We start from the raw sequence: 25,175 nt of genomic DNA, 5'->3' as shown, positions 1-25,175 counted from the left end.
GGTGATTGTCGTTTAAACCTTTCTGGATCCGCAATCAAATTGATACGTTTAATTATATCAAGTGCCATGAGAAAATACTATAAATCTCCACCTCCAACATCCTCACACGCAATATAGCCAACTAGCCGAGACTCCTTTATGTGTACAGATGTGACGTAATGACGCAAAGACATGCTCGAATTTCCAGCGGAAATCCACCGGTACCACTGGAATTAAAAACATTATTACAAGCTTACCGTTTTGAATCTAGCTAAGGCAAGAAGATAGTTAATAACACTGGATCCCTTTCGAGAGGTCTCTCCTATTGCGTAAGTAGCTTACGCTATGGGAAAACTCCTTTTCTCGAGAATATTGAAGTCTTTATGTAAAACGCATTGCAGCTGCACAGCAGACAGCAATGAGCGAAGGAGCTCAGTCATTGGCTGTGCTGCGGCAACTTGCTCGAACCAATGACGGGGCGACTCTGAATGCGCGACCAATGAGCGCGCCTCGCGCCCGCGCGCGTCAGAACCCGCCAAGATGGGCGTGGCCAAGAGCTATATATTGGGCGCCCCGTCATGAGAGTTCTTTAGATTTAATCTCCTTCAGCGAACACCTTCTTCGCTGGATCCTCCGGATTATTGAAAGCCTTCGCCGCCGTGGAAAAGCATACCAGCGGGATTGCTACGAGGACGTCGGCATCTTCAGCCGCCTTCGAACGCCATCCTACTGAGCCATCCGGCGCGCTACACGCAAGTATTTACATCTGTTCGCCCCGCGACATTTGTAAAAGAGCAAATTTTTCTGAGGCGTTGTTTCAAATGTCTTCCTGCGCGTCGTGCAGAGACCTTCTTCCGGACGGGGATCGTCACATCATCTGCGCTCGCTGCCTGGGCCGGGACCACGCAGAAGCTGCTTTGACCAAGGGCGGATGCCCGGAATGTGTCGACCTGGGTCTCTCCGCACTGCGGGCTCGCTTCGCCGCTTTCACAGCGAGCGAGCCCATTGCCGACACCCCTCTGTTTGAGCCGCGTGTTAAGAAAAAGCGCTGCTCACAGAGGCTTCCTGAACCTGAGCTCAGTGACGTCACGCCGAGCCAGTCTCCGCGTGCTTCACCGCCGCTCTTGTCTTCCCCACCGCCGGTTCAGTTCACTCAGCCGGACCCACACCCCTCTAGCAGAGCGGTGGGCCTTGTGACTTTCGGCGCATCCGAGGACGACGGGGGAGTAGATGACTCTTTGTCCATCGACGCTGCATCTGACGACTGGCCGGGCTCCACTTTCGACCCCGCCCCGTCGACGCTAACTAACACGAGTGGGGGCTCCTCTATGGATACAGAGATTGTCCGCATCCTCTCGAAGCCATGAAGGCCACCGCCCAGTCTATTAGCCGCGCCATGGCTAATTTGACTGTTCTCGAGCGCCATTTGTGGCTGACTCTGACGGAGATGAAGGACGCGGATAAGGCCCCGTTTCTCGACGCGCCTATCTCCACCAGCGGGCTGTTTGGACCGGCAGTTAAAGGTTTCGCCGAACGCTTCACTGAGGCCCAGAACGCTTCACAAGCTATGCGCCATTTCCTGCCTAAACGCTCCAGCTCATCACAGAGCAGACAGAGGCCGCCACAGCTGCAGCGGGCTAGAGCAGCCCCCACCGCCTCTCAGCCGGCGCCTCATACTGACGCTCGACGCCGCTCGCGCTCCCACAACCGCAAGCCGCCTCCTGAGCGACGGGGTCCTCGGCCCAAGATTGTGCTGAACCCTGAGTCTCGAAAGCCTTCCTAGCCACAGGAATGAGAAGAGAGAGTGCGTGTCTCGCAAAAGCCGGACCACTCTCTCTGCAAAATCTCTAAACATTACCCAGTCCCCGTACAGGCGGCTGGAAATGTCTATACAGCAGTCAATGGGCCAGTCACAGAGCTCGCTTGCCTGCAAACAAACGCCGTTTTTACGGCGACACACAGAAAACACAAAAAGAGTCTTTTTCTGCCGGTGTCACTAAGGGTTCACATGTCCACAAAGTGTGCATTCCCAGATACTGTCAAAACAGTGCCAAAATCATTCCCAGCTCAGGCTGCACGCCCCATGAATGTAGATCACGTGCCTACGGTCATGTACGCACCACTACACACAAGCACTGTTCACACAGTTATGAATTCATCCCCAGTAAAAGCGGGAAACATTATAAAAGTGACGCGTGTGCCTTCCACTGTCTATGCACCCCCACTTATAAACACTGTCCCTACAGTGTCAAACACAACCCCAGCTCAGGCTGCGAGTCTTACAGACATAGCGCGCGCTGTTGTAATCACACACGCGCCTATTCACTCAGCTGCTCAGCGCGCGCCCGCGCCTCTGAGAGCTACGAGCTCAGGCGATTCGCTGGCCGGGTCCCTACGTCACAGCGGCCTGCCCCTAGCCTGTATTCAGCCCATATCTGTACACGCAGCGGCGGGAAAAAATTCCAGATATGCCGAAACGGGTGTTGAATATAATAAAGCACGGATACTCGCTCCAGTTCGCTCGCAGACCACCACGTTTTACGACTGTGGTCGAGACGAAAGTGAGAAAGGAGTGTTCGCATGTTCTACGCACCGAGTTGCGCAAATTAATAGAAAAGGGCGCTGTGGAAACTGTTTCCCCCTCTATGAGCGGGGCAGGTTTTTACAGCCGCTATTTTCTCGTCCCGAAAAAGGATGGCGGTCTCCGCCCCATCCTAGATCTCAGAAACCTGAACAAACACTAATGATTCGCTCGTACAGAATGTTAACAACCAAACATATCCTCGCGCAAGTACGCCCAGGAGATTGGTTTCTCTCAGTGGATCTGAAAGATGCTTACTTTCACATTCCAATAGCGCCTCATCACAGGCCTTTTCTGAGATTCGCTTTCGAGGGACAGTCTTATCAGTACACAGTACTTCCGTTTGGCCTGTCCCTGGCTCCCCGTACATTCACGAAATGTATGGATGCAGCACTTTCCCCCTTGAGACGAAGGGGAGTGCGAATACTGAATTATCTCGACGATTGGCTGGTCCTAGCACAATCAGAGAGTCAGTTAATAACACACAGATCTTGGATTATCAGCCATCTAGAATGCCTGGGTCTAAGAATCAATTTTGCAAAAAGTATACTATCTCCCAGCCAGAAGATTTCTTTCCTGGGAATAGTTCTAGACTCGATGCAAATGACAGCTCGTCTCTCATCAGAGCGCGCGCTCACCATCCTCACCAACTGTCTGGAGATGAAAGCGGTCGCTTTGGCTCTCAGAGCCCTGCTTCCACATCTAAAAAACTAACACGTCCTGGTCCGAACGGACAACAAGACGGTAGTGTCGTACATAAATCGCCAGGGTGGACTCAGGTCGAGCTCCATGCATTCAATGGCCAGGAGACTCATCTTATGGTCCCAGCACAACTTGCGCTCGCTGAGAGCAGCGCATGTGCCAGGCGCGCTGGACCAAGGGGCAGACATACTATCCAGAGACAAGATTCTCCCAGGAGAATGGGCTCTCAACCCGCTGACAATTCAGTGGTTATGGAAAATCTTTGGCGAGGCGGAGGTCGACCTCTTCGCCTCCAAGGAGAATGCACACTGCTCTCTTTTCTACACGAAAAGCACGGACGCGCTCGCCCAGAGCTGGCCGAGCCGCCCCTTATATGCTTTTCCCCTGATCGCGATGCTGCCACAGGTCATCAGTCGGGTCAGAGAGGAGAAAAATGCAGTGCTCCTGATAGCCCCACTCTGGAAGTATCAAACATGGTTTCCAGAATTGATGCAAATGCAATCTGCACCACGGCCGATTCCACTGAGGCCAGACCTCCTCAGTCAGGCCAGCAGGATGATATTTCATCCCCGCCCCGATCTGTTGGCCCTTCATGTATGGCCCCTCAACGGGTTCCCAGGAACCTCACGAGTGGAGCGCTAAAAACTATCGCTGAGGCGCGGGCGCCCTCTACGAGACGCTTATATGCCCAGAAATGGAAAGTGTTCAGTGACTGGTGTAACGCCGAGGGCCTGAACCCTGAAAAATGCGAGATTACGAACGTACTCGCTTTTCTACAAGGGCTTCTGGAGGCTGGCAGCTCCCCCTCCACGCTCAAAGTATATGTGGCGGCCATCACAGCGTCACACGACCCTGTGATGGAACGTCCATTGGGAAGAAACAACCTAATTATTCGTTTCCTAAGGGGCGCTAGGAGGATGAACCCTTCACGCCCCCCCCTCAGTGCCGATCTGGGACCTAGCTACGGTCCTAGACGCTCTTAAAGGGCCCCCGTTCGAACCACTCCGAACCGTGCACCTTAAGCAGCTCTCGCTCAAAACTGCGCTCTTGCTGGCACTCGCCTCGGTCAAGAGAGTGGGCGATCTGCACGCGCTTTCGGCAAGCGCTGCCTGCTTGGAATTCGGACCTAACGACTGCAGGGTCGTCCTTAGGCCAAAACATGGGTATATTCCTAAAGTGCTCACCACTCCCTTCAGAGCACAGGTTATCTCCCTAACTGCGCTATCGTCTCTAGCAGACGAACAAGACGCTAACCTACTCTGCCCCGTTAGGGCTCTCCGAGTGTATTTGGAGCGTTCTGCCCTATTCAGACAGACAGAACACCTGTTTGTATGCTTTGGCGGCCGTACGAAGGGTTCCGCCGTTTCAAAGCAGAGAATCTCTCACTGGATAGTTGAGGCTATAGCTCTGGCTTATGAAGCCAAGGGACTTCAATGCCCCTGGGGAGTCAAAGCACACTCCACCAGGAGTGTGGCTTCTTCCTGGGTGTGGTCGAGCGGGATACCGATCGAGCATATTTGTGCGGCGGCAGGCTGGGCCTCACCGTCCACATTTATCAGGTTTTACAACCTACAGGTCCCGACATTGCATTCCAATGTACTATCAGCATGATAGCAACGTAGCAAAAGCATTTCAAAAAAATGAAAGCATGTTACAATAATGATGGTATTTGAGAATAGAATCACATGACCCATTTAAGAAATTTTATCAAGGGTTTTTCTGATGGCAGTACTTGCTTGTCAATAAACCTCACTAAACCCTCACTTATTGACATCAATTGTTAGTGCTGTAATTACCTTATGATTGCTGATCCTCTGAAGGTGCGGTTGACTAAGGGCAGGTAATCAGTTACAGAGATGTAGATAAATTTCTTTGCTTCTCGAATCACATGTCGTATAGCATCTATATCTCTGCTTCGACCCTTAGGGCAAAACAGATCTGGAGACGCCTATGAAGAAAAGTAGGGGGAAAAACATAAAACAGCAGTTTTCATTTAAACGTTTTTTTTCCCGCTTGAATCAGTTTGGCTGGCACACCAGAGCAAGGTAATGAGATGGCCGTCTGTGTACATACATCATTGTCAGGAGAAGGATTTTATCACTGAGCTAGAAATGTCTCCCTGCAGCCAATAACATTACAGCACTATTCATTTGAATGGGATGATGGATGTCTCAGATGTGTTGAGTAAACATCCTGTTGCTGGAAGAGAGTCAAGATTCATTATACTCAAATTAGAATCCGATGGCCAGTGTCCTCACATGTGACGCAGCTGGGTGTGGAAAAAAGTCACTGGGATAAATTACCTGCAGAGTGAGTGATCTTTCCTTAATCAGATAATATCCATTGAAACCAATGAAAGAGCAGTATACATAAAAATCTTTGTAATTAGATTGGGCATAGACGTAAACATATTACAAACAGCATGGAACTGGGGAATTCAAAATGACATGTTTGTGCAGTAAAATGTCAAATGTATTAGTAAGTACTGTCTTGAATCTCATATTTTTCTTACACACAACTACCACCCCCACACACACATATTTGAATATGTGGTTTACGGGGACTCTTCATAGGCGTAATGGGTTTTATATTGTACAAACTGCATATTCAAATCTACCCCCTTATAATCTACCCCTATACCCATCACAGAAAACTTTTGACATTTTTTGAATAATAATAATAAAAAAAAACAGTTTAGTTTGTTTGTTTAAGCCATTTGGTTTACAAGGACACAGGAAGTGAACCATGTTTATGTTGTAATTAAATTATTATTTTGTAATGTCATTATACACATTTGTGTCATAAATCATACATACAAGAACACACACAGTTTTTTTTTACGCGGCCAGCTATAAATACTATCAACTACCCCTACCAGAAAATGTTCAGCATTTTTACAATAATAATAATACAAGTCTGCATTTAGTTTATTTGAACGAAAACACACACACACACACACACACAAGTTGTGGACTATGGTTTTATTTGCAAATTTTTTTTTAATATATGCATTTCCACATATAGCTGAGTGGTTACTACAAAAAAAATCTAAATGTAACTGAAATTAGGCCAACATTAAAGCATGAAAAAATAAATATGCCTCAAACGTTGCAGAAGACCATTGAAAGGTATTAAACAATTCACAATTCAAGTATAACTCCTATGCGGCCAAAGGCATTCTTCAAACTGGCATCCCCTTAATACAAGTTATATATTTTTTATTATGAAGTTAAAACCGCCAATAGGTGGCGCCAAATTACCGTATTAATTTACGAGTCATAGAAGCATTCATTTAACTTATGTTCAAAACGGCAGATTCGTTCTGGAACTAAGCAACTAGGTCACTGAATCACAGATACGCATTACTCTTTCTGTGGCTTGTTTGGAACTATTGTCATTGGAGAAATCGAGCAAAAACAGAAAATATTTGGAATATTAGGCTATGTCTAAATGTCACATCACAATATTCACTCTTTGTTTACTGAACTGTTTTATAAAATCATTATCACATTTGCAATCGCGTCAATATTCTGGAAATATTTTTTTAATATCATATGTTATAATTATGAAAATAACTCATACTAGGGCATTTTTTCCCAACACATTTTGTATTTTGGGTGCAATATTAATTCTGCTGGCATTTTGATAACATCTAATAGATGTAAAACCTGATAACATCTAACCCTGCTTTAAGAGAAACATAAAACACGACAAAACATTAACAGTTTTCTATGTTGTTTTTTGTCATTGGAAAGAACGACATATTTGGCTTTAAAGCATGATTTAAAAAGAAATTTGGCAAATGTTATACAAAACATATGACATCATTAATTATCATTTGAATATTGACAACATTAAGCTACATTTGAAAACATAATTGTGTATAAAGAGGCATGCTGTTTTGACCAATATTCTCGATTTAAAGATAGTCAAATTAACTATAACAAACAGGTTAAACAAGCCATAGCTTACTTTTAGACGTGGTGAATGAAGTTCGACTGTTCGAGGTTGTCATGGTCGTCCGATATCCCTTGCCAGTTATTATGCGTACAGCAAATCTTCTTGTATGAATATAGTCAATTTCTAGTGTTTATATCCAAAAAGAAACGATGCTGGGAGATGTTTTTGTATTTAGCGCGCTCACAGCGATGTATGTTTTTCTGGGCTTGTGCAGTGTCACGCAATAGCGCAGAATCTGATGACTGGCGTCAATGGTTCCGTTGCTTTCATTTTGTTCATCAATTGATGTTGCGATGATAAATGTACATCAAGTCATTCTCGAGTCATACAGTTCAAGTCAAGTCAAGTCTCAAGTCATTGGATATCAAGTCAAAGTCAAGTCGAGTCATTTTCTTAATTTAGTCAAGCAAGTCTCAAGTCCTTAAATTTGCACTCGAGTCTGACTCGAGTCAAGTCATGTGACTCGAGTCCCCCATCTCTGGAATTTGGCCCTTTCTCTTGAATTTCTTTCCCTTTTTTCATATATTTATTTGTACTACATATCCCACAATTCCAAGCAAACTACACTACATTACCCATACACGCCTTGGTCGAGGTCTATAAGTAGACCTCATTTCCTTCCTTTGCTTCTTTTTGCATTGGTGAGCTGTGGGTGTTTGAATGGACACCCAACCATGTCCTTTGAGTCCCTTCCTTAGGATGCGTTAATGACTTAAGACCATCCTGTTCATCCTGTCCATCCATTAACACCTGTCCATTTACATTGTGTGAATCGGCTCTATGTGAATCTATGGAACTTTCTGTCATGTGAATTACCTAAGACTTAATCATCCTGAACAAAAATAAAAGAGTGCAAAGGACTGGTATTTGTCCCATGTTTTAATCAGACACGCCATCAAGTTTATGCAACTCCTAACGAACTTTGGATATATTTAACATCTGATATCCTGCATATGGTCCTTCGAGCCGGTGGTAGAAATTTGGTGGAATGGATTACCATGCAAGACCTGCAATCTGGCGCAGCCTAAGACGGAGAAGACCTCCTGCCCGTTTTGCTGATTGTATGGTGAGAGAACGTGTTCCTTCTCCCCCTCCCTCAACAACACTAGTTGTAAGTGATCATCACCAAACCCAGTATGAAAATCCATCTTTTTTAAGATCTGCCGGATGCTCATCTGCTCATTGTGAACAGTATCAACATGTTTCACTCGATATGGATGTTAAACAAGAAATACTTGGACTTAAGAGTATGCTTAGAGAGATGATGTCTAGAATGTCACAGTTAGTAGTTTCTTCTAAACATTCTGAATTTTCTGAGTCTTTTGATGATGCTTCTGATGATGGTGATGATAATGCCTTGGTTAATCCGTCTATTGTTCAAGAATTATGTGCATGTATTAAGATAGCTGAAAAGAAACCTACATGTGAGAAATGTAATTCTTCAACTGTTCCTTCACTGCTTCCATTTAGTAGGCCTAGTTCTCTGCCTCTTCCTCCTTCCTCATTGTTACGTAGTCCACCCCAACATATGCACACAGATGATATAACATCACAACTACAATCTAGTATGTCACAACCTTCTATTGTTCCATTGGTTCCTGGGCCTTCTAATTGTCAGTCCCCTCAAGTGCAAACATCACCGGTGTTGGTACAACCAACTGGTTCACCACAGCCAGGTTTACCATGTAGCCCTTTTTCCCCTTCCATGGTTCGTACTCAGTTATCCTCACAAGTAACATCAGCACAGTTACCTCCTCAGCCTCGGTATGCTGTTTCTCAGTATTCACAGCCATTAGGACCATTTTCTAGCTTGTCGATTCCACACGTATCCTCAACTAATGTAGGTCCTCATAGTCAACCACAGTCTGTAGGTCAGGTAGGGAATCTTGTTGTACAACATCCTGCTCCGTATATTCAACCAATTGTTCCCACTACCCAGACAACCCGAAGACCATTCCCTCATCCTTACCCATATTCCCAGCCATGTTATGCTCCATATCCTGTTCCTTTCATATCCTACTTCTCGTGTCCAGGGACCTTCCTTTCCTTTCTTGGTGAATGATGACCCCCAAGAATTTGCAATGTTGCAGTTAGCCTTGACAAATTTGTTGTCACCCCATGAGCCAGAACATTACAAATTCCATATCTTGTTGGATCATTTAAAATTTTCTCCAGCTCGTGATCTAGCTTTAGCTTATGCTAACGATCCTAGGCCTTACAGTATGGCTCTTTTTGCACTACAGCAGAAATATGGGCATCCTCACCAACTAGTTTGAGAAATCAAAGCCATTCTAGCTCTCCCTAGGGTGAGACCAGGTGACAACAGAGCATTTAGTAGCTTCACACTAAAGGTTCGAGCTTTGGTTGGCATGCTCCGATCTTTGGGCCAAGACCAAGTTAAATCTGAATTATCCTGCGCTTCTCATGTACAGCAACTACTCAGTAAACTGCCCACAGAGCATGTGACCAACTTTGCCCGTTATGCCCTTACGATGAAAGGGTCGAAGCTACAACCTGATTAACTTTTCCGCTTGGCTCCAAGAAGAGGCTGAGTGTCAAGCAATAGCTGACCAGGTTAGTGACCTTCCAAAACCACTCCTGAGTAAACTTCAACAAAAGACCTATGTTAACACTAGAACAGTCTTGTACGGAGTCAACGATAATTCTGTTGTGCCAGGATCCACAAATAAGCAACCCCAGAATTTGAGAGATGGAGAACGGAGTTCTAAGTATTCATGTGCATATTGTTCCAGCAGAGATCATTTAATTGGCCTGTGCCCCTCTTTTAGATCTCTAGAAGACAGCAGGAAGGATGCGTGGATTAGAGAGAACAATAGATGTTGGAGATGCGGGCTTAACCATCTAGCTGCCAACTGTGATTTGAAAAAACCCTGTCCACAGTGCAAAGGCAGACATCTTGGTATCCTTCATGGAGTCAATTGTCATGATCAAGGTGAACCGAGGTGAACCAAAAACAACTGATACCAGCTCTCAGTGATATGTGTCGGGTCCCCGCTATGATAACAATAACTTTCTCAAATGTTTACAGAACAAGCGGGAACCCAGTGTGCTTGTATCCTTTTCTATTGCTGTTCGATTACATGATAGAAAGTCTAAGGCCTTCAAAAGCCGTACAGCAAACCCATCTAATCTGGTGCCTATTACACGACATACCAAGATTGCTGTGGGGACAAAAAGTAAGACTGTTAAGTTAGCACTTTTAAACATCCGCTCACTTAAAAATAAATCACTTTTAGTCAACGACTTAATAACCACATACAACCTGGATTTTATGTTGCTAAATGAAACTTGGCTAGAAGAAAGTTGCAGTGCAACAGTCCTCAATGAAACAGCCCATCCTAACTTTACTTTTATGAGTGTCTGCAGAGCTGTCAGAAGAGGCGGAGGTTTAGCTGCTCTTTATAAAGATGTCTATCAATGTAAGCAAATATCATTTGGGAATTACCCGTCTTTCGAATATCTGGGTATTGTGTTAAAAGGTGCTCCACGCATTTTACTTATCATTGTTTACAGGCCTCCAAAATACTCTCCAGCTTTTGCTGAGAACTTAACAGAACTGTTATCAACAATTTCCTCAGAGTTTGACTGCTTTGCCATTGCTGGAGATTTTAACATTCACATAGATAATGCAGAAAACAATATGGCAAAAGAAAACAAAACTGTTTTAAAAACTTTTGATCTGACTCAGCATGTACATGGACCCACACATAATCGTGGGCACACTCTAGATTTACTTATCAGTAAGGGTCTAAACATTTCATCAATTGTTATTAAGGATGTAGCACTGTCTGATCATTTTTGTATTTTCTTTGATATATTGATCTCTCCTGCCATTGAAGCTAGATCTGTGTCTGTCAAGAAGAGATGCTTAAATGAGAACACTAGTGTATTATTTATGAAGGCTATATCTTTAACACCAAGGATATCTGCTGACTCTGTTGATTTTCTCCTTGATTCTTTTAACTCAAAAGTTAAGAGTGTAATTGATGATATTGCTCCTGTGAAAGTCAGGAAGAAGAGTGGCAGACAAAAAGCACCTTGGAGAAACTCAACAGCAGTGCAAAATATGAAAAGACAATGCAGAAAAGCAGAGCGCATGTGGCGGAAGACAAAACTTGTAGTCCATTATAACATCTACAAAGATAGCATCCATGCTTTCAATAAGGAACTAGTCAAAGCTAGACAGACTTTCTTCTCGAATATTATAAACAGCAATATAAACAACACGAGCACTCTTTTTGCTACTGTAGAGAGACTGACAAACCCCCCAAGCCAGATTCCCAGTGAAATGCTCTCAGTGAGAAAGTGCAGTGAGTTTGCTTCTTTCTTCTCTGAGAAAATCAATAATATCAGAAAGGTGATCAGCTCATCCCTGAGTTGCGCTGGGGTCAGGCAGATCAGACAACAGCACGAGAAAGTAGCCACTATATCTGATTTCGAAGAAATTGACGGCAAAATTTTGGAAGAAACCGTACAGCACCTAAAAACATCAACCTGAGCCCTTGACGCACTTCCCACATCTTTTTTCAAAAATGTGTTACACAGCTTAGAAGCAGATCTCCTAGAAGTGGTAAATGCCTCACTTCTCTCTGGGAGTTTTCCGACCTCCCTGAAAACTGCTGTTGTCAAGCCCCTCCTGAAAAAGAGCAATCTGGATAAGACCGTATTAAACAACTATAGACCGATCTCAAATCTTCCTTTCATAGGCAAGATCATTGAAAAAGTTGTCTTCAATCAGCTGAACAAATTCTTAAGCTCGAATGGATACTTTGACCATTTTCAATCTGGTTTCCGACCGCGCCACAGTACAGAGACCGCGCTCATAAAGATTATAAATGATATTCGCTTAAATACTGATACAGGCAAATTATCAGTGCTGGTACTACTCGACCTCAGTGCTGCATTTGACACTGTCGATCACAACATACTTCTTGACAGGCTGGAAAACTGGGTCGGGCTTTCTGGGATAGTCCTAAAATGGTTCAGGTCATACTTAGGAGAGAGAGGTTATTATGTGAGTATAGGAGACCATAAGTCTGAGTGGACATCCATGACATGCGGAGTCCCTCAAGGCTCAATTCTTGCGCCACTCCTATTCAACCTGTACATGCTCCCAATGAGCCAAATAATGAGAAAGAACCAAATCGCTTACCATAGCTATGCAGACGACACACAGCTCTACTTATCACTATCGCCTAACGATTACAGCCCCATTGACTCCCTTTGCCAATGCATTGATGAAGTTAACAATTGGATGTGCCAAAACTTTCTTCAGTTAAACAAAGACAAAACTGAAGTCATTGCGTTTGGAAACAAAGATGAAGTTCTCAAGGTGAACGCATACCTTCAGTCTAGGGGTCAAACAACTAAAAATCAAGTCAGGAATCTTGGTGTGTCTCTAGAGTCAGACCTTAGTTTCAGTAGTCATGTCAAAGCAATAACTAAATCAGCATACTATCACCTGAACAATATTGCAAGAATTAGATGCTTTGTTTCCAGTCAAGACTTAGAAAAACTTGTGCATGCTTTCATCACCAGTAGGGTGGATTATTGTAATGGACTTCTCACTGGCCTTCCCAAAAAGACCATAAGTCAGTTGCAGCTCATACAGAACGCTGCTGCTAGGATTCTGAGCAGAACCAGAAAATATGAACACATCACACCAGTCCTCAGGTCTTTACACTGGCTGCCAGTTACATTTAGGATTGATTTTAAAGTATTATTACTGGTATATAAATCATTCAATGGCCTAGGACCTCGATACATTGCAGATATGCTCACTGAATATAAACCCAACAGATCACTCAGATCATTAGGATCACATCGGCTAGAAATACCAAGGGTTCACTCTAAGCATGGCGAGTCCGCTTTTAGCTACTATGCCAGCCGCAGCTGGAACCAGCTTCCAGAAGAGATCAGATGTGCTCCTACAGTAGTCACATTCAAATCCAGACTCAAAACACATCTGTTTAGCTGTGCATTTACTGAATGAGCACTGTGCCACTGTTCGTCCGACTGTTTGCACTGTATTTTATTTTGTTTTAATTACTCTGATTTCATTTGATTATTTCTGTATTTTATCTTTTATTCTAAACTGTTTTAATTATTCTGATTTCATTTGATTGTTTCTGTATTTTATCTTTTATTCTAAACTGTTTTAATTATACTGATTTCTTTTGATTATTTTAATTTCTTCTATGTAAAGCACTTTGAATTACCATTGTGTATGAAATGTGCTATATAAATAAACTTGCCTTGCCTTGCCTTGATCAGGATAATGGTACATTCTACCTTAGTCGCCTTGGAGGTTCTGGCAAGGTACTGCTTAAAGTTGTTGAAGTACTTCTCCATCATAAAGGTAGATCCTTGCAAACCCATGCCATCCTGGATGATGGATCAGAACGTACCATGCTGCTACCTCAAGCATCTGATTCTTTGGGCCTCAATGGGGTAACTGAGTCCCTAATTGTTAGAACTGTACGTCAAGATACTCTTGCACTTGAAGGATTTTCTGTAACCTTTGAAATATCCTCCATGGCCAATCCAGGAAAGAAGTATTCCATTTCCAATGCCTTTCCTGCTGCCAGATTGGGACTGGCAGAACAGACGTATCCCGTTGAGATCTTGCAGAGACGTTTTAGACATCTTCGAGACTTGCCCCTTCCAGCCTTCGCTAAAGTCCAACCACTTATTCTTATTGGTGAAGACTACCCACACCTGATAAATCCAATTGATCAGGTGCATTTTGGGCCTCCTAAATCCCCAGTCGCAATCCAGACCAGACTAGGCTGGGTACTTCAAGGCCCAATACCGATTCCTAACACTGATGAGATACAGTGTCTTTTTACCATCGCTGATCCACTAGAACAACTTCGCCATGATGTGGAGAAATTATGGAAGGTAGACATCCTTCCTTTTAGAAATGAGAAAGTCATTACTAGGTCCAAGCAGGACCAAGAAGCTATGGACTTGTTGGCCTCCAAGTCTAAAAGAGTTGATGTGGATGGTGTGCAACGATATGCCACTCCGTTATTGCGTGCTGCTTCCGCCATAAGGTTACGAGCTTCACCAAATGCAGTTTTATCTTCTCTCAGATGTATCGAGCGACGCCTACAAAGAGATCCTAAAACTGCTGCTGTGTATGACCAAGAAATAGCCAAGTTGGAGGAGTCCGGTTATGTTTCCAAAGTGGAACTTCCTCATGACTCATCTAATGAATCATGGTATATTCCTCATCATATTGTGGAGCATAATTGGGGGAAAAAGAATAGTCTTCAATTGCTCCTATCAATATAACGGTGTCACTTAACAGTCAACTTCTTCCTGGTCCACAATTGGGCCCTTCCTTACTTGGTGTCTTACTCCGGTTTCGTCAGTGCCCAGTGGCAATTAGTGGGGATATTAAATCTATGTTCCATCAAGTTAGGCTACTACCAGAAGACCGTTCTGTTCTACGTTTCCTGTGGCGCAATATGAAAAGGTCAAATCCACCTGACATCTACGAATGGCAAGTTTTGCCCTTTGGCACAGTATGTAGTCCAAGTTGCGCAACATATACTCTACAAAGGCATGTCCATGATCACAAAGAAGGATATGAAGATATAGTGAGTTCTGTACTTCAGTCATTCTATGTGGACAACTGTTTAGAGAGTTTCCCAAATGTGGAGAATGCTAAGAACTTCTTAGACCGAATGCGTTCTTTACTGATGAGTGGAGGATTTGAAATCAGACAGTGGGCAAGTAACCAGCCTGATGTTGTCAGACATCTTCCCCCTGAAGCCAGGTCTGAAAGTGCTGAACTGTGGATCAATCAAGACCGTTTGGATTCTAAAGAAGGAGCTCTGGGTCTGAGTTGGCACTGTCCCTCTGATTCATTAGGGTATGGATCCCGAACAGTGGAGTATAAAACAACCACACTGCGCAATATATATAAAGTCCTCGCTAGTCAGTATGACCCCTTGGGTTACATAACCCCCTTTACAACGCGAGCTAAAGTCATCATACAACAATGCTGGATGAAGTCCCGTGGCTGGGATGATCCCCTTCTGCCAAATCCTATTCAACAGGCCTGGAAGGCTTGGGAAACCAAGCTTCCTGACCTGTCATTGAAACAGCTTCCTTGTTGTTATTTAGGTTTACCTTCCAACCAAATCATATCCAGAGAGTTGCATATTTTTTGCGACGCCTCAGAGAGCGCATATGGGTCAGTAGCCTATTTGCGAATGGAAACTGACAAGGGTGTGGTACATACTTCCCTTATTATGGCAAGATCTCGAGTGGCCCCCAAAAGGCAAATATCCATCCCTCGTCTTGAACTTTGCGCTGCCCTAACAGGTGCACAGCTTTGTAAACTCCTGCAGAATGAATTGACTCATCCTTTGACAAATATTGTCCTATGGTCCGTTTCGACTGTCTTGTCTTGGCTGCATTCCCTCTCCAGCCGTTACAAAGTTTTTGTAGCTAATAGAGTCACTGAAATCCTGGAACTCACTGATCCCTCTTCTTGGAGGTATATTCCTTTTGCACAGAATCCAGCAGATGACATTACGAGAGGCAAAACTCTTGTTGAGCTAGCCAAATCTGATCATAGATGGCGACAAGGTCCAACGTTTCTGAAATTTCTTCCACATGAATGGCCCAAAAATCTAGTATCTAGACCTGCTAGTCCTGATCCTGAGCTCCGCAAACCACTCTTTTGTGGGTTAACACAATTGGATGATATTGTACTCCCAGATCCTTCTTGTTTCAAGTCATGGTTAGAGTTACAGTTCGCAACAAATGAGTTACTGTGACAACATGGGGAGGATGCCTGTGACTCCTCTTTAGTCCAAAACCTCCTTTAGAGACAAGCCCAGCAACAAAGTTTTCCCTCTGAGTACCAGTGTTTAAAGGAAGGAAAGCCCATTGAACCTCAAAGTTGTCTCCTTACACTTTCTCCCGAGTTCAATGAAGAGACGGGACTTATTGTAGTGGGCGGTAAGCTCAGACGTGTAGAGGATATGGAACCTGGAATGGTTCATCCAATCGTCCTCGACCCAAAAATCCATTATCCCATTTAATTATCAAGGACTGTGACGAGAAACTTTTCCATCCTGGTCCAGAGAGAGTTTTCTCAGAACTACGGCGCAATTACTGGATAATTAGAGGGAGACAAGCCGTAAAAAAACATCAGTGGTCTTGTTTGCAATGTAGGAAGTGGAGAGCTAAGCCATCTATCCCTCAAATGTCAGATCTTCCACTCTCCAAGCTCCGACTGTTCAAACCTCCCTTTTGGTCCACTGGAATGGACTGTTTTGGTCCCTCCATGTCAATATTGGCCGTAGAACGGAGAAGAGATGGGGCATTCTGTTTAAGTGTCAGACCACTCGATGTCTGCATCTTGATTTGTTAAGCAGTTTAGATGTGGACAGCTTTCTAATGGCCCTACGCCGATTCATATCCAGGAGAGGAGGGCCGTACATGATTCTTTGTGATCAAGGAAGTAATTTCCGTGGAGCTGCAAGAGAGTTAAAGGAAGCTGTCCAGAATCTTACCACTGAGTTACAAGTCAAGTTGGAAAATCAGCAGATTAAATTCAAGTTTAATCCACCACAAGCTCCTCATTTTGGGGGGTCATGGGAAAGAAAGGTCCATTCAGTTAAAACAGCTTTGCGGGTGGTACTTGGCAGTCAAACAGTATCAGAGGAAGTCCTACGGACAGTTTTGACAGAAGTTGAAGGAGTGTTAAATTCAAAGCCACTTGGTTACGCCTCTTCAAACATTTCCGACCTCGACCCTATCACTCCAAATCTCCTCCTCATGGGGCGACGAGATTCTTCTTTATCTCAGGTGATTTATGCCAATAATAAGCTCCTTGACCACAGATCTTGGCGCCACAGCCAGGTCCTCGTTGACCAGTTTTGGGCATCCTTTATCCGGTATTATTTAACAGGTCAGCAGCTCCGTCAAAAATGGAATCGAGAACAACCTAATCTAATTGACTTCCAAGAGCATCATGGCCCATTGGCAGGGTAGTACGCCTCTTACCTAGTCAGGATGGGCGGGTCAGAGTAGCTGAGATTGTTATTAATGGAAAGATGTATGTAGGTCCTGTAAGGATAATGACAGGTTATCCGGCCAGATGTTCTGAATTAGCGAATCATGACTTTCAAACACAGCCCTTTTGTCAGAGGAGAAGACAAGAGCTTCTGTTTGACCGCCTTAGGGTTAACTCCCTAGTGCCACGTTGGCTGAAGTCTCCCGAAGCAACGCGTGACTTTAAAACAAGGCAACATTGTGTAACCTGTCCACCACTCGTAAAGCACTGATGAACTTTTCACCGCTGACACTCACACACACATACACATTGAACACACAAAGACCAGCCATGGCACTTTTCAGAGAAAAAGTGCCTGTAAATATTTTTAAATGTATTCCTTTTGTGCGTCGATGTCTTCACATGCCACACGGGAACTACTGACAATTTTATTGTGTGTTAATCAAACTTTAAAATGCTTGTAATCCTGCATATGAATGTCACTTTGGTTTTCTTCTACTTTCACATTTCATGTTTGGTAGCCTCATGATCGTCGTGCTTTGACTGAACTAGTCATACATGGAAAATTACAGTAAAATTTCTTTGGTAACTTCACGCCGTTGAACCTTTAAAGTTTTAACTTCCCGCGAGTCTGCTTGCCCGGAAAAGACACGAAAGAACACGTCCGCTCCGACAAAGGACCCACACACACGACTGTGTTCCTCAGCAACACAACGAGAACCATATGAAAGTATTGGTTATGACCTGACGTGATTTCTTGTTGTCTCTCTTAAGGTTACATTGTCTGTGATTTTTGCCATGCTGAGAGATCACCTCGGTGATCTCTCTCTCTCTCTTCCTGACCTTTAGTTCATTTCTCTCTCTCTCCATTTCTCTCTCTCTCGTTTTCTCTCCCTCTCGTTTTCTCTCCCTCTCGTTTTCTCTCCCTCTCTCATCCTATTGTAAATTCGTGTTTGTAATGTTTTCCGTTCTTTCTTCCGGTTGTATATACATATATATTATGTGTGAATTGTAGTTCGATGTATTATTAGTCCAATTATTAAAACCATTATATTCTTGATTGCTTCTGTCTAAAATGCTCATTTTTACAAAGTCAATGAGATGTTGATCCTAGCTACAAAAACTTTTATTGACTACGTTGAGTAGTCTAATTTTATAAACACAGGAAAATTAATGTTCATGGCCAGAAAATTGATATTTCTTGGAGTTTATAAGAAGGGATAACTTTGTTGAGAAGTTGATGAGTTAATTTTACGGCCGTTTGCTGGACAAACAGATTGTTTGATAACTAAATTAATTCCATTTAAGGTTATCTCATATAATCGATCTGTAATAAGACTATTGATATATTAATGACGAACCATAACCCATTATGGTGATCATTCATATATACAATCGATCTATTTTCAGCTTCGATAATTTAACTGTAATATGCAATATATTAGTCATTCATGATTAATTATTAAAATTCCCTATAGATAATTTGAGCTAATTTAATGTAAGACTCATTGTCGCTACAGTCCAGTTGCTAAGTTGATTCCATTACCTGAAATAGATGAGTAATAGCAAATACATGACTGTATTTGGGGCGACTGTATTACACGGCAGTCTAGCAGATCTATTCCGCCAAGACCAACCATATCAACATTGTCATATCCATTACCATGCCAAACACTCAAGAGTTGTCATGACAGAAATGAGTTTCAGGATACTGAAGATAAGAGAGTAAAATGTGTGGCAACTATCTCCTTCTTCACTTTGTATTTTAAAAATAGATGTACACTGGCAGATCACCAGAGTCAGACAAAGAAGAGAGATATTCATTGATCTCACCGACACATAGGCAGAAGCGTCTGTATTGTTGAGTCTGAGCTGGAGGGGCTTGTCTCTGCTGAACACGGCTGTGACTCTCTTGGACCAGATTGAAGGGATGTAGTCTCTGTACTGCAGCTGCCAGTAGAAAGAAAAGATCCTGTGCAGGTCCAAAGCCAGACAACTACAGTCGTACACTATCACCCCCAGCTCCTTCAGCTGAAACAAACAAAACAGGAACAAGAATCACAATATCTCGATATGAAATGTGAAATACTCAAAGTGTGCTTGTGCTGTTTCTTCAAACTAAATGCTCTTCGAGGCCATCGAAATACTTTACCTTGGACAGTGCCTTCCAGTTCATGCCAGCACTGCCAATGTAAATGTGCTTCCTGTCCACTACCCAAAAGGAGGAAAGCAGTCTACCTCTGGTGAGGGCCGTCATGTTGACGTAGCGCTCTTCTGCATCTGGGAGAGACAGACAGCCATGTGGGGAATGGTTGGGGAACAAGCGTTCAACCTTGACGAGAGATCTGTCTGTCTGTCATTCAACTCTGGCAGAAACAATATTGCACATTTGTGATGTTTTGACCTTGTGTGTAGCCTTGGGGTACTGGAGCTGAGAAAAGCCTAAGGAGTTATGCCAGGTTATGACAGATGGATGCCTGTGTGTGTGATCTTACAGCGTTTGCCTCGAGAGTACTGCTTGAGTACTTTATTCAGCACTTCGGCAGACAGAAATCAATGCATCACTAAACATAAGAGATTTGAATTCACTTACAGTGGTCAGACAAGCTCTTCAGCTCGATGGAATCGAGAATCGGCTGGTCTCTGACAATCTTTAATTTGACACCTCGAGACTTCAGGCTTAGTAATCTCTGAAACAAATACTGACCCTTGAAAATAGGAAAAGATTTTATAATGTTAGCCCCATATGAAATAGATTTATCGGTATGATCATATGTAGGAAGTATATGCACAATATATACGCACTACATTGGTTATTGGCTAATATTCATTGTGCATACTCATTTCCCCACTCATGTTGGTAAAAATTATGAGATGGTAGGATAAAAAATATTTAAATGCTTTTGCATTCGCTCTCAAGACTATTTCGTTCCCCTGAGAAACTTTGCATTCTCTTGCAAAATGACAAACGCAAAAGCACTGAAATATTTCTTCCTCCCATCCATGTCCTTTCATGGGCTCCATAAATGTGGACTTGAAAGTCTTTAAAACCACTAATAACTTTATAACATTGTAAAATGAAATCTTTAACAAAATCCCAAAATAAATATCCTCTGTACAGTAGCATTCAAAATGATTGATTTCAGTTGTAATTGCTTAATTCTAAAAAAAATTATATAAACAAAAGGATCAGAATTTTAATATCAGTTCATCCCTAATTATAAAGGTAAACCAAATCACATATTTTGGACATACAAGCTATATTAAATAAGGATAACTATACTGCTACAATGCAGCATATCAATAAAAAAAGAAAAGAATCACTTCAAGTGTTTATATGTATATTTTCCCATAAACTCTAATAGGGTAAATGCAGGCTAACTAACCTGATACACAGAATAAAGCCGTGACTCCTGATCGATGGAGGTCAGACCCCAGAATGGGGACACTATCTCAATTGACAATTTTGCTAGGTCCAAAAGGTGGTTGAGACCCACAGTGAGAGAAACATGGTTTGAACTATTGAATGACAGCTCCCCTGGGATGTTCTCCACAAGGACAATGCTAAAAGCACATTGATGTCAGAGATGTTAGTTTGCTGGATATATTCCATAGTTTTATGCACAACATCAGGGCTTGACATTAACTTTTTGGTTAGTGGTTTTCCAATGTTAATAGCCTGAGCATTTTCACTAGCCACAATTTTGACATAGATACCACGGGGAAAAACTTTTTAATATTATCTCAATTTGGTAGCAGGTATATTAGTCTGCTGTCACTTTAACACATGACGCACGGATCCATTACAATGTTACACATGCATTTTCTTCTTTATCTCTTTACGTTCAATTAAAACATAACTGATTGTGTTTATATGAGTACTTGCCAAGACTGGAATTGGGACATTATTTTGTGTGTATTTGACTGTTTAAGCACAATAAGCAGAGAAAAACTAAATTCAGTACTGAGAAGTGGCTTTATGTGAGCGCACTTTGGGTGTGAGCACAAAATCAGCGGGAATGAGTAAAATGACGCACAATACATGTAATCTCACGCCGGAATTCAAGCCCTGTAACACCAACAATATTCATCCAGAGAAAATTAATCTGAGTGAGGCCAAGCGGTTTGTGTGTCAACTCACTGTCAGAGAGATGGGAGAGCGATAAAGCGCAGCTGGTATCATGTATCTATTCTGTGGGAAATGAATATTGGAAACGTTTCAGTTATTTCAGTATTGATATCGAAAAATCTATTTTGATCACTACATTGCACTTATAATTTATTATTTCAGATGGCTTTTTAAAAGATTACAATTGAAAAATGTATAGGCCTATATTATACAGTACATAAAATTCAAAGCCAAAGTTGTGTCCGCTCAATTGTGCTCTTTCTTGCAAGAAAATGATATCTATGAAAAATTCCAGTCGGGATTCAGACCGCATCATAGCACAGAAACTGCGCTAGTTAAAATTACAAATGATTTACTTTTAGCTTCTGACCAAGGCTGTATCTCAATACTAGTTCTACTCGATCTTAGCGCTGCGTTCGACACTATAGATCATAAAATACTCTTGGATCGACTACAAAACTACACTGGTGTTCAGGGACAGGCATTAAGCTGGTTTAGATCGTACTTATCAGACCGTTACCATTTTGTCTGTTTAAATGGGGAAAAATCAAAGATAACGTCAGCAGACTATGGAGTGCCGCAAGGATCGGTGTTAGGCCCTCTGCTATTCTCAATATATATGCTCCCACATGGTAATATTATAAGAAAATATGGAATTAATTTCCACTGTTATGCTGATGACACTCAATTATATATCTCATCACGACCAGATGAAAACACTAACTTATCTAAATTGACAGAGTGTCTAAATGAGATAAAATGCTGGATGACGTGTAATTTCCTGCTATTAAATTCAGATAAAACGGAGGTACTACTTATTGGTCCAAAAAACTACCCACAAAATCCCTTACAATACAACTTTAATTTAGAAGGATGTCCTGTTACTTTATCCACTACAGTAAAAGACCTGGGTGTTATACTAGACCGCAACTTGACTTTCGAAAATCATATTTCATATATTACAAGAACAGTCTTTTTCCACCTTAGAAACATTGCTAAGCTACGTAACATGCTATCTGTTTCTGATGCAGAAAAGTTAGTTCATGCATTCATGACCTCGAGACTAGATTACTGTAATGCTTTATTAGCTGGTTGTCCTGCATCCTCAATAAACAAGCTACAGTTAGTCCAAAATGCAGCCGCTAGAGTTCTTACTAGATCAAGAAAATATGATCATATAACACCTATTTTATCATCTCTACACTGGTTACCTATTAATTACGTATCAATTACAAAGTATTCCTACTGACCTATAAAGCCCTAAATGGTTTAGCTCCTGTGTATTTAACAGACCTTCTATCGCCATACAATCCATCGCGCTCTTTAAGATCACTAAATTCGAGGCTTCTGGTCATTCCTAGGATATCTAAGTCCACTAAAGGAGGGAGGGCGTTCTCACATTTAGCTCCTAAACTCTGGAATAGCCTTCCTGATATTGTTCGAGACTCAGACTCGCTGTCCCAGTTTAAAACTAGATTAAAGACGCATCTCTTTAACCAAGCATTCACTTAATGCTTAACCTTTAATACTACTGCTGAATCAGTTCGAATGCATTAACATTATGAACATCAGCTATGCTAATTATTTCCCATCTGCCTTTCTGCTGTTATCTCGGGACGCTAGTCCCGAGGTAAATAGCGTTCGTCAGCTCCAGTTTGTATCCAGCCTCTCACGGAGACTTCAGATGCCCCAACGCCTGTGAAGAGACGACTCGACGCCTGAGAAGAGACGACTCAAAGCCGGCGATATGTTATGCCATAAATTACTACTTGATTAACTAACTGTATTTTTCTATGTACATTTCCGAAATGCACTTTCTGTAAAGCTGCTTTGAGACAATGTGTATTGTGAAAAGCGCTATACAAATAAATTTGAATTGAATTGAATTAAAAGTGGCTAGGAGTGACTGTGTTCCACACCACTACTGAAATTTGGCGGGTTGGCACGCGTTAATGTCAAGCCCTGCACAACATATATATTGATGCCAACATGAAATTGAAAATGACCCTATTTACTTTCTTAATGCATATATCTGATCTTATTGTGTTGAACATTATTTCTAAAAAAAAACAACAACAAAAAAACTGTTGGGCAAACAATTAAGTCTTAAAGGAATGAAAAATGATAATGATTTACTAATTTACATTGCATTCCAATTATTCATTTAGCAGTTCTAAACCCATTTGAATTCCTTTCTACCATGGAACACTAAAGGTAAATTCTGGCTCTTTTTAATATTCATTATAGAAAATGAATGGGAAATTTCATAAAAAAGCTTCATGAGAGAAGCAGTGATTGTCGATTCATTAATCAATTATAATTTTTAATCAAATATTGTCTTTCAAGCGGTCAGTTCATTTCACAATGGTCTAAAATGATTTGATCATGGTTAACAGCTCACTGGAGGGCAGGTTTATTATCGTTAACCAAAACTAAACTGAAATAAGTTTAGGTTAAAACACTAAAATCATTAACTGAAAATAAATAAAAATAAAAATTAAACTTAAAAGCTTAAAAAAATAAAAAAATAAAAAAGTAAACTAACATTTTAAAAAATATTCAGATTTTTTTTGTTCTACGGGTTTGGAATAACATGAGTAAATGATGACAGAATTCTTACTTTTGTGTGAACTATACTTTTAAGTCTATTTTTTAAAACTATTCCAAATGAAGATGATACACTGCAATTAACTAGCTCATGTTGGCTGAAGGTACAAAACAGAGCTGAATATGTGGTGCTCCATTGTGTACTTTTTGGGTCTTTTTCTATGCTGCATGTACTGTAGAAAATAACAATCAGGGTTTGATCTATAAGGACTGCTTCTTACCGACAATCATTGCTGCAGTTCTCCTCAGTGACACCATCCTCATCCTCTCCCCAGACGTCCACAGCAGAGAAAATTAAAGCTACCAGGACAGCAAAGCAGCAAACCAGTGCAAACACAGCAATACACCTCTGCTGGGACTGTAGAAGACATAAAGAGAGAAGGCCTGCCAGTCACATCTTTCAGATATAAATGCAAAAAGCTGTATTTTCTTTACGCTACAGGTAAAAAGTTGTTAGATGCTAGTTATACTCCGTGAAAATAGTGACAGACTATTTGCACCTCACTGTATTGTAATACATTTTAAAACAGTATGCAATAATGATGACGCATTTAGTGTATATGATTAAATTAAATCATAAACAAATGCTGCCTTATTGGGACATTACTTGTCCCTGTCCCTAAAACCCACACCTAACCCTACCCGTTAGGAACTTTATTTCCAGTTTTCATATATTTTCTTCCTTTTTATTTAAAATAAACACCTGATATGCGATGAGAGAAGTATAAGTTTGGAAAAAGGCGGATTTGAACTTGGGTTGGTCATGCCAAAAGCTAATGCCACCCACTTTATTCTTTACACCACTGCTACTGTTATCAGATGGGTTTCTTTTGTAATTTTGTCTGGCATTTCTTTCAACCAGTCAGTGGTGGGCAGAGTTTAGTGTAAATATCCTCTGCCAACAATGCAGACTATCTGCACTTGGTGTGAAAAGACACTCCGTTAGGATAACATTGTCTTGACTTATTTAAGTTATTATAATGGGTTTCTGACTCCAGAGAGTGAAAGTTCAAATTTGCAGGGTGAAGATTTATTTTAGGCCTATTCAAAATTCTACTTGTCTGGAATCTGTTTCCAGTTATAATTTAATTTTATGACTGAGAAAGAATGATAGAGAACATATGTCAAATTTCCTCCTGAATTGTATTATACAGAAGGAT

At 41.9% G+C, this 25,175-nt stretch overlaps 1 protein-coding gene across 2 annotated transcripts in view; it reads right to left on the bottom strand.

The window, feature by feature from the left end:
• The window catches only part of pld5 (phospholipase D family member 5), a 58,696-nt gene that overhangs the window by 11,503 nt on the left and 22,018 nt on the right, over positions 1 to 25,175 (bottom strand). For both annotated transcript variants that reach the window (XM_077199714.1, XM_077199715.1), the window contains exons 2-7: positions 24,237 to 24,373; positions 20,666 to 20,843; positions 19,873 to 19,987; positions 19,432 to 19,559; positions 19,113 to 19,310; positions 5,059 to 5,210 (exon numbers count right to left, since the gene is read on the bottom strand). In XM_077199714.1, the coding sequence (XP_077055829.1) occupies positions 5,059 to 5,210; positions 19,113 to 19,310; positions 19,432 to 19,559; positions 19,873 to 19,987; positions 20,666 to 20,843; positions 24,237 to 24,373 (908 nt within the window). The remainder of the gene's footprint in view (positions 1 to 5,058; positions 5,211 to 19,112; positions 19,311 to 19,431; positions 19,560 to 19,872; positions 19,988 to 20,665; positions 20,844 to 24,236; positions 24,374 to 25,175) is intronic.

This window comes from Siphateles boraxobius, unplaced genomic scaffold (genome assembly GCF_051911475.1).
Source record: "Siphateles boraxobius isolate OS27281-9 unplaced genomic scaffold, OSU_SipBor_1 41, whole genome shotgun sequence".
Classification (NCBI taxonomy): domain Eukaryota; kingdom Metazoa; phylum Chordata; class Actinopteri; order Cypriniformes; family Leuciscidae; genus Siphateles; species Siphateles boraxobius.
This window is presented reverse-complemented; position numbering and strand designations above follow the sequence as displayed.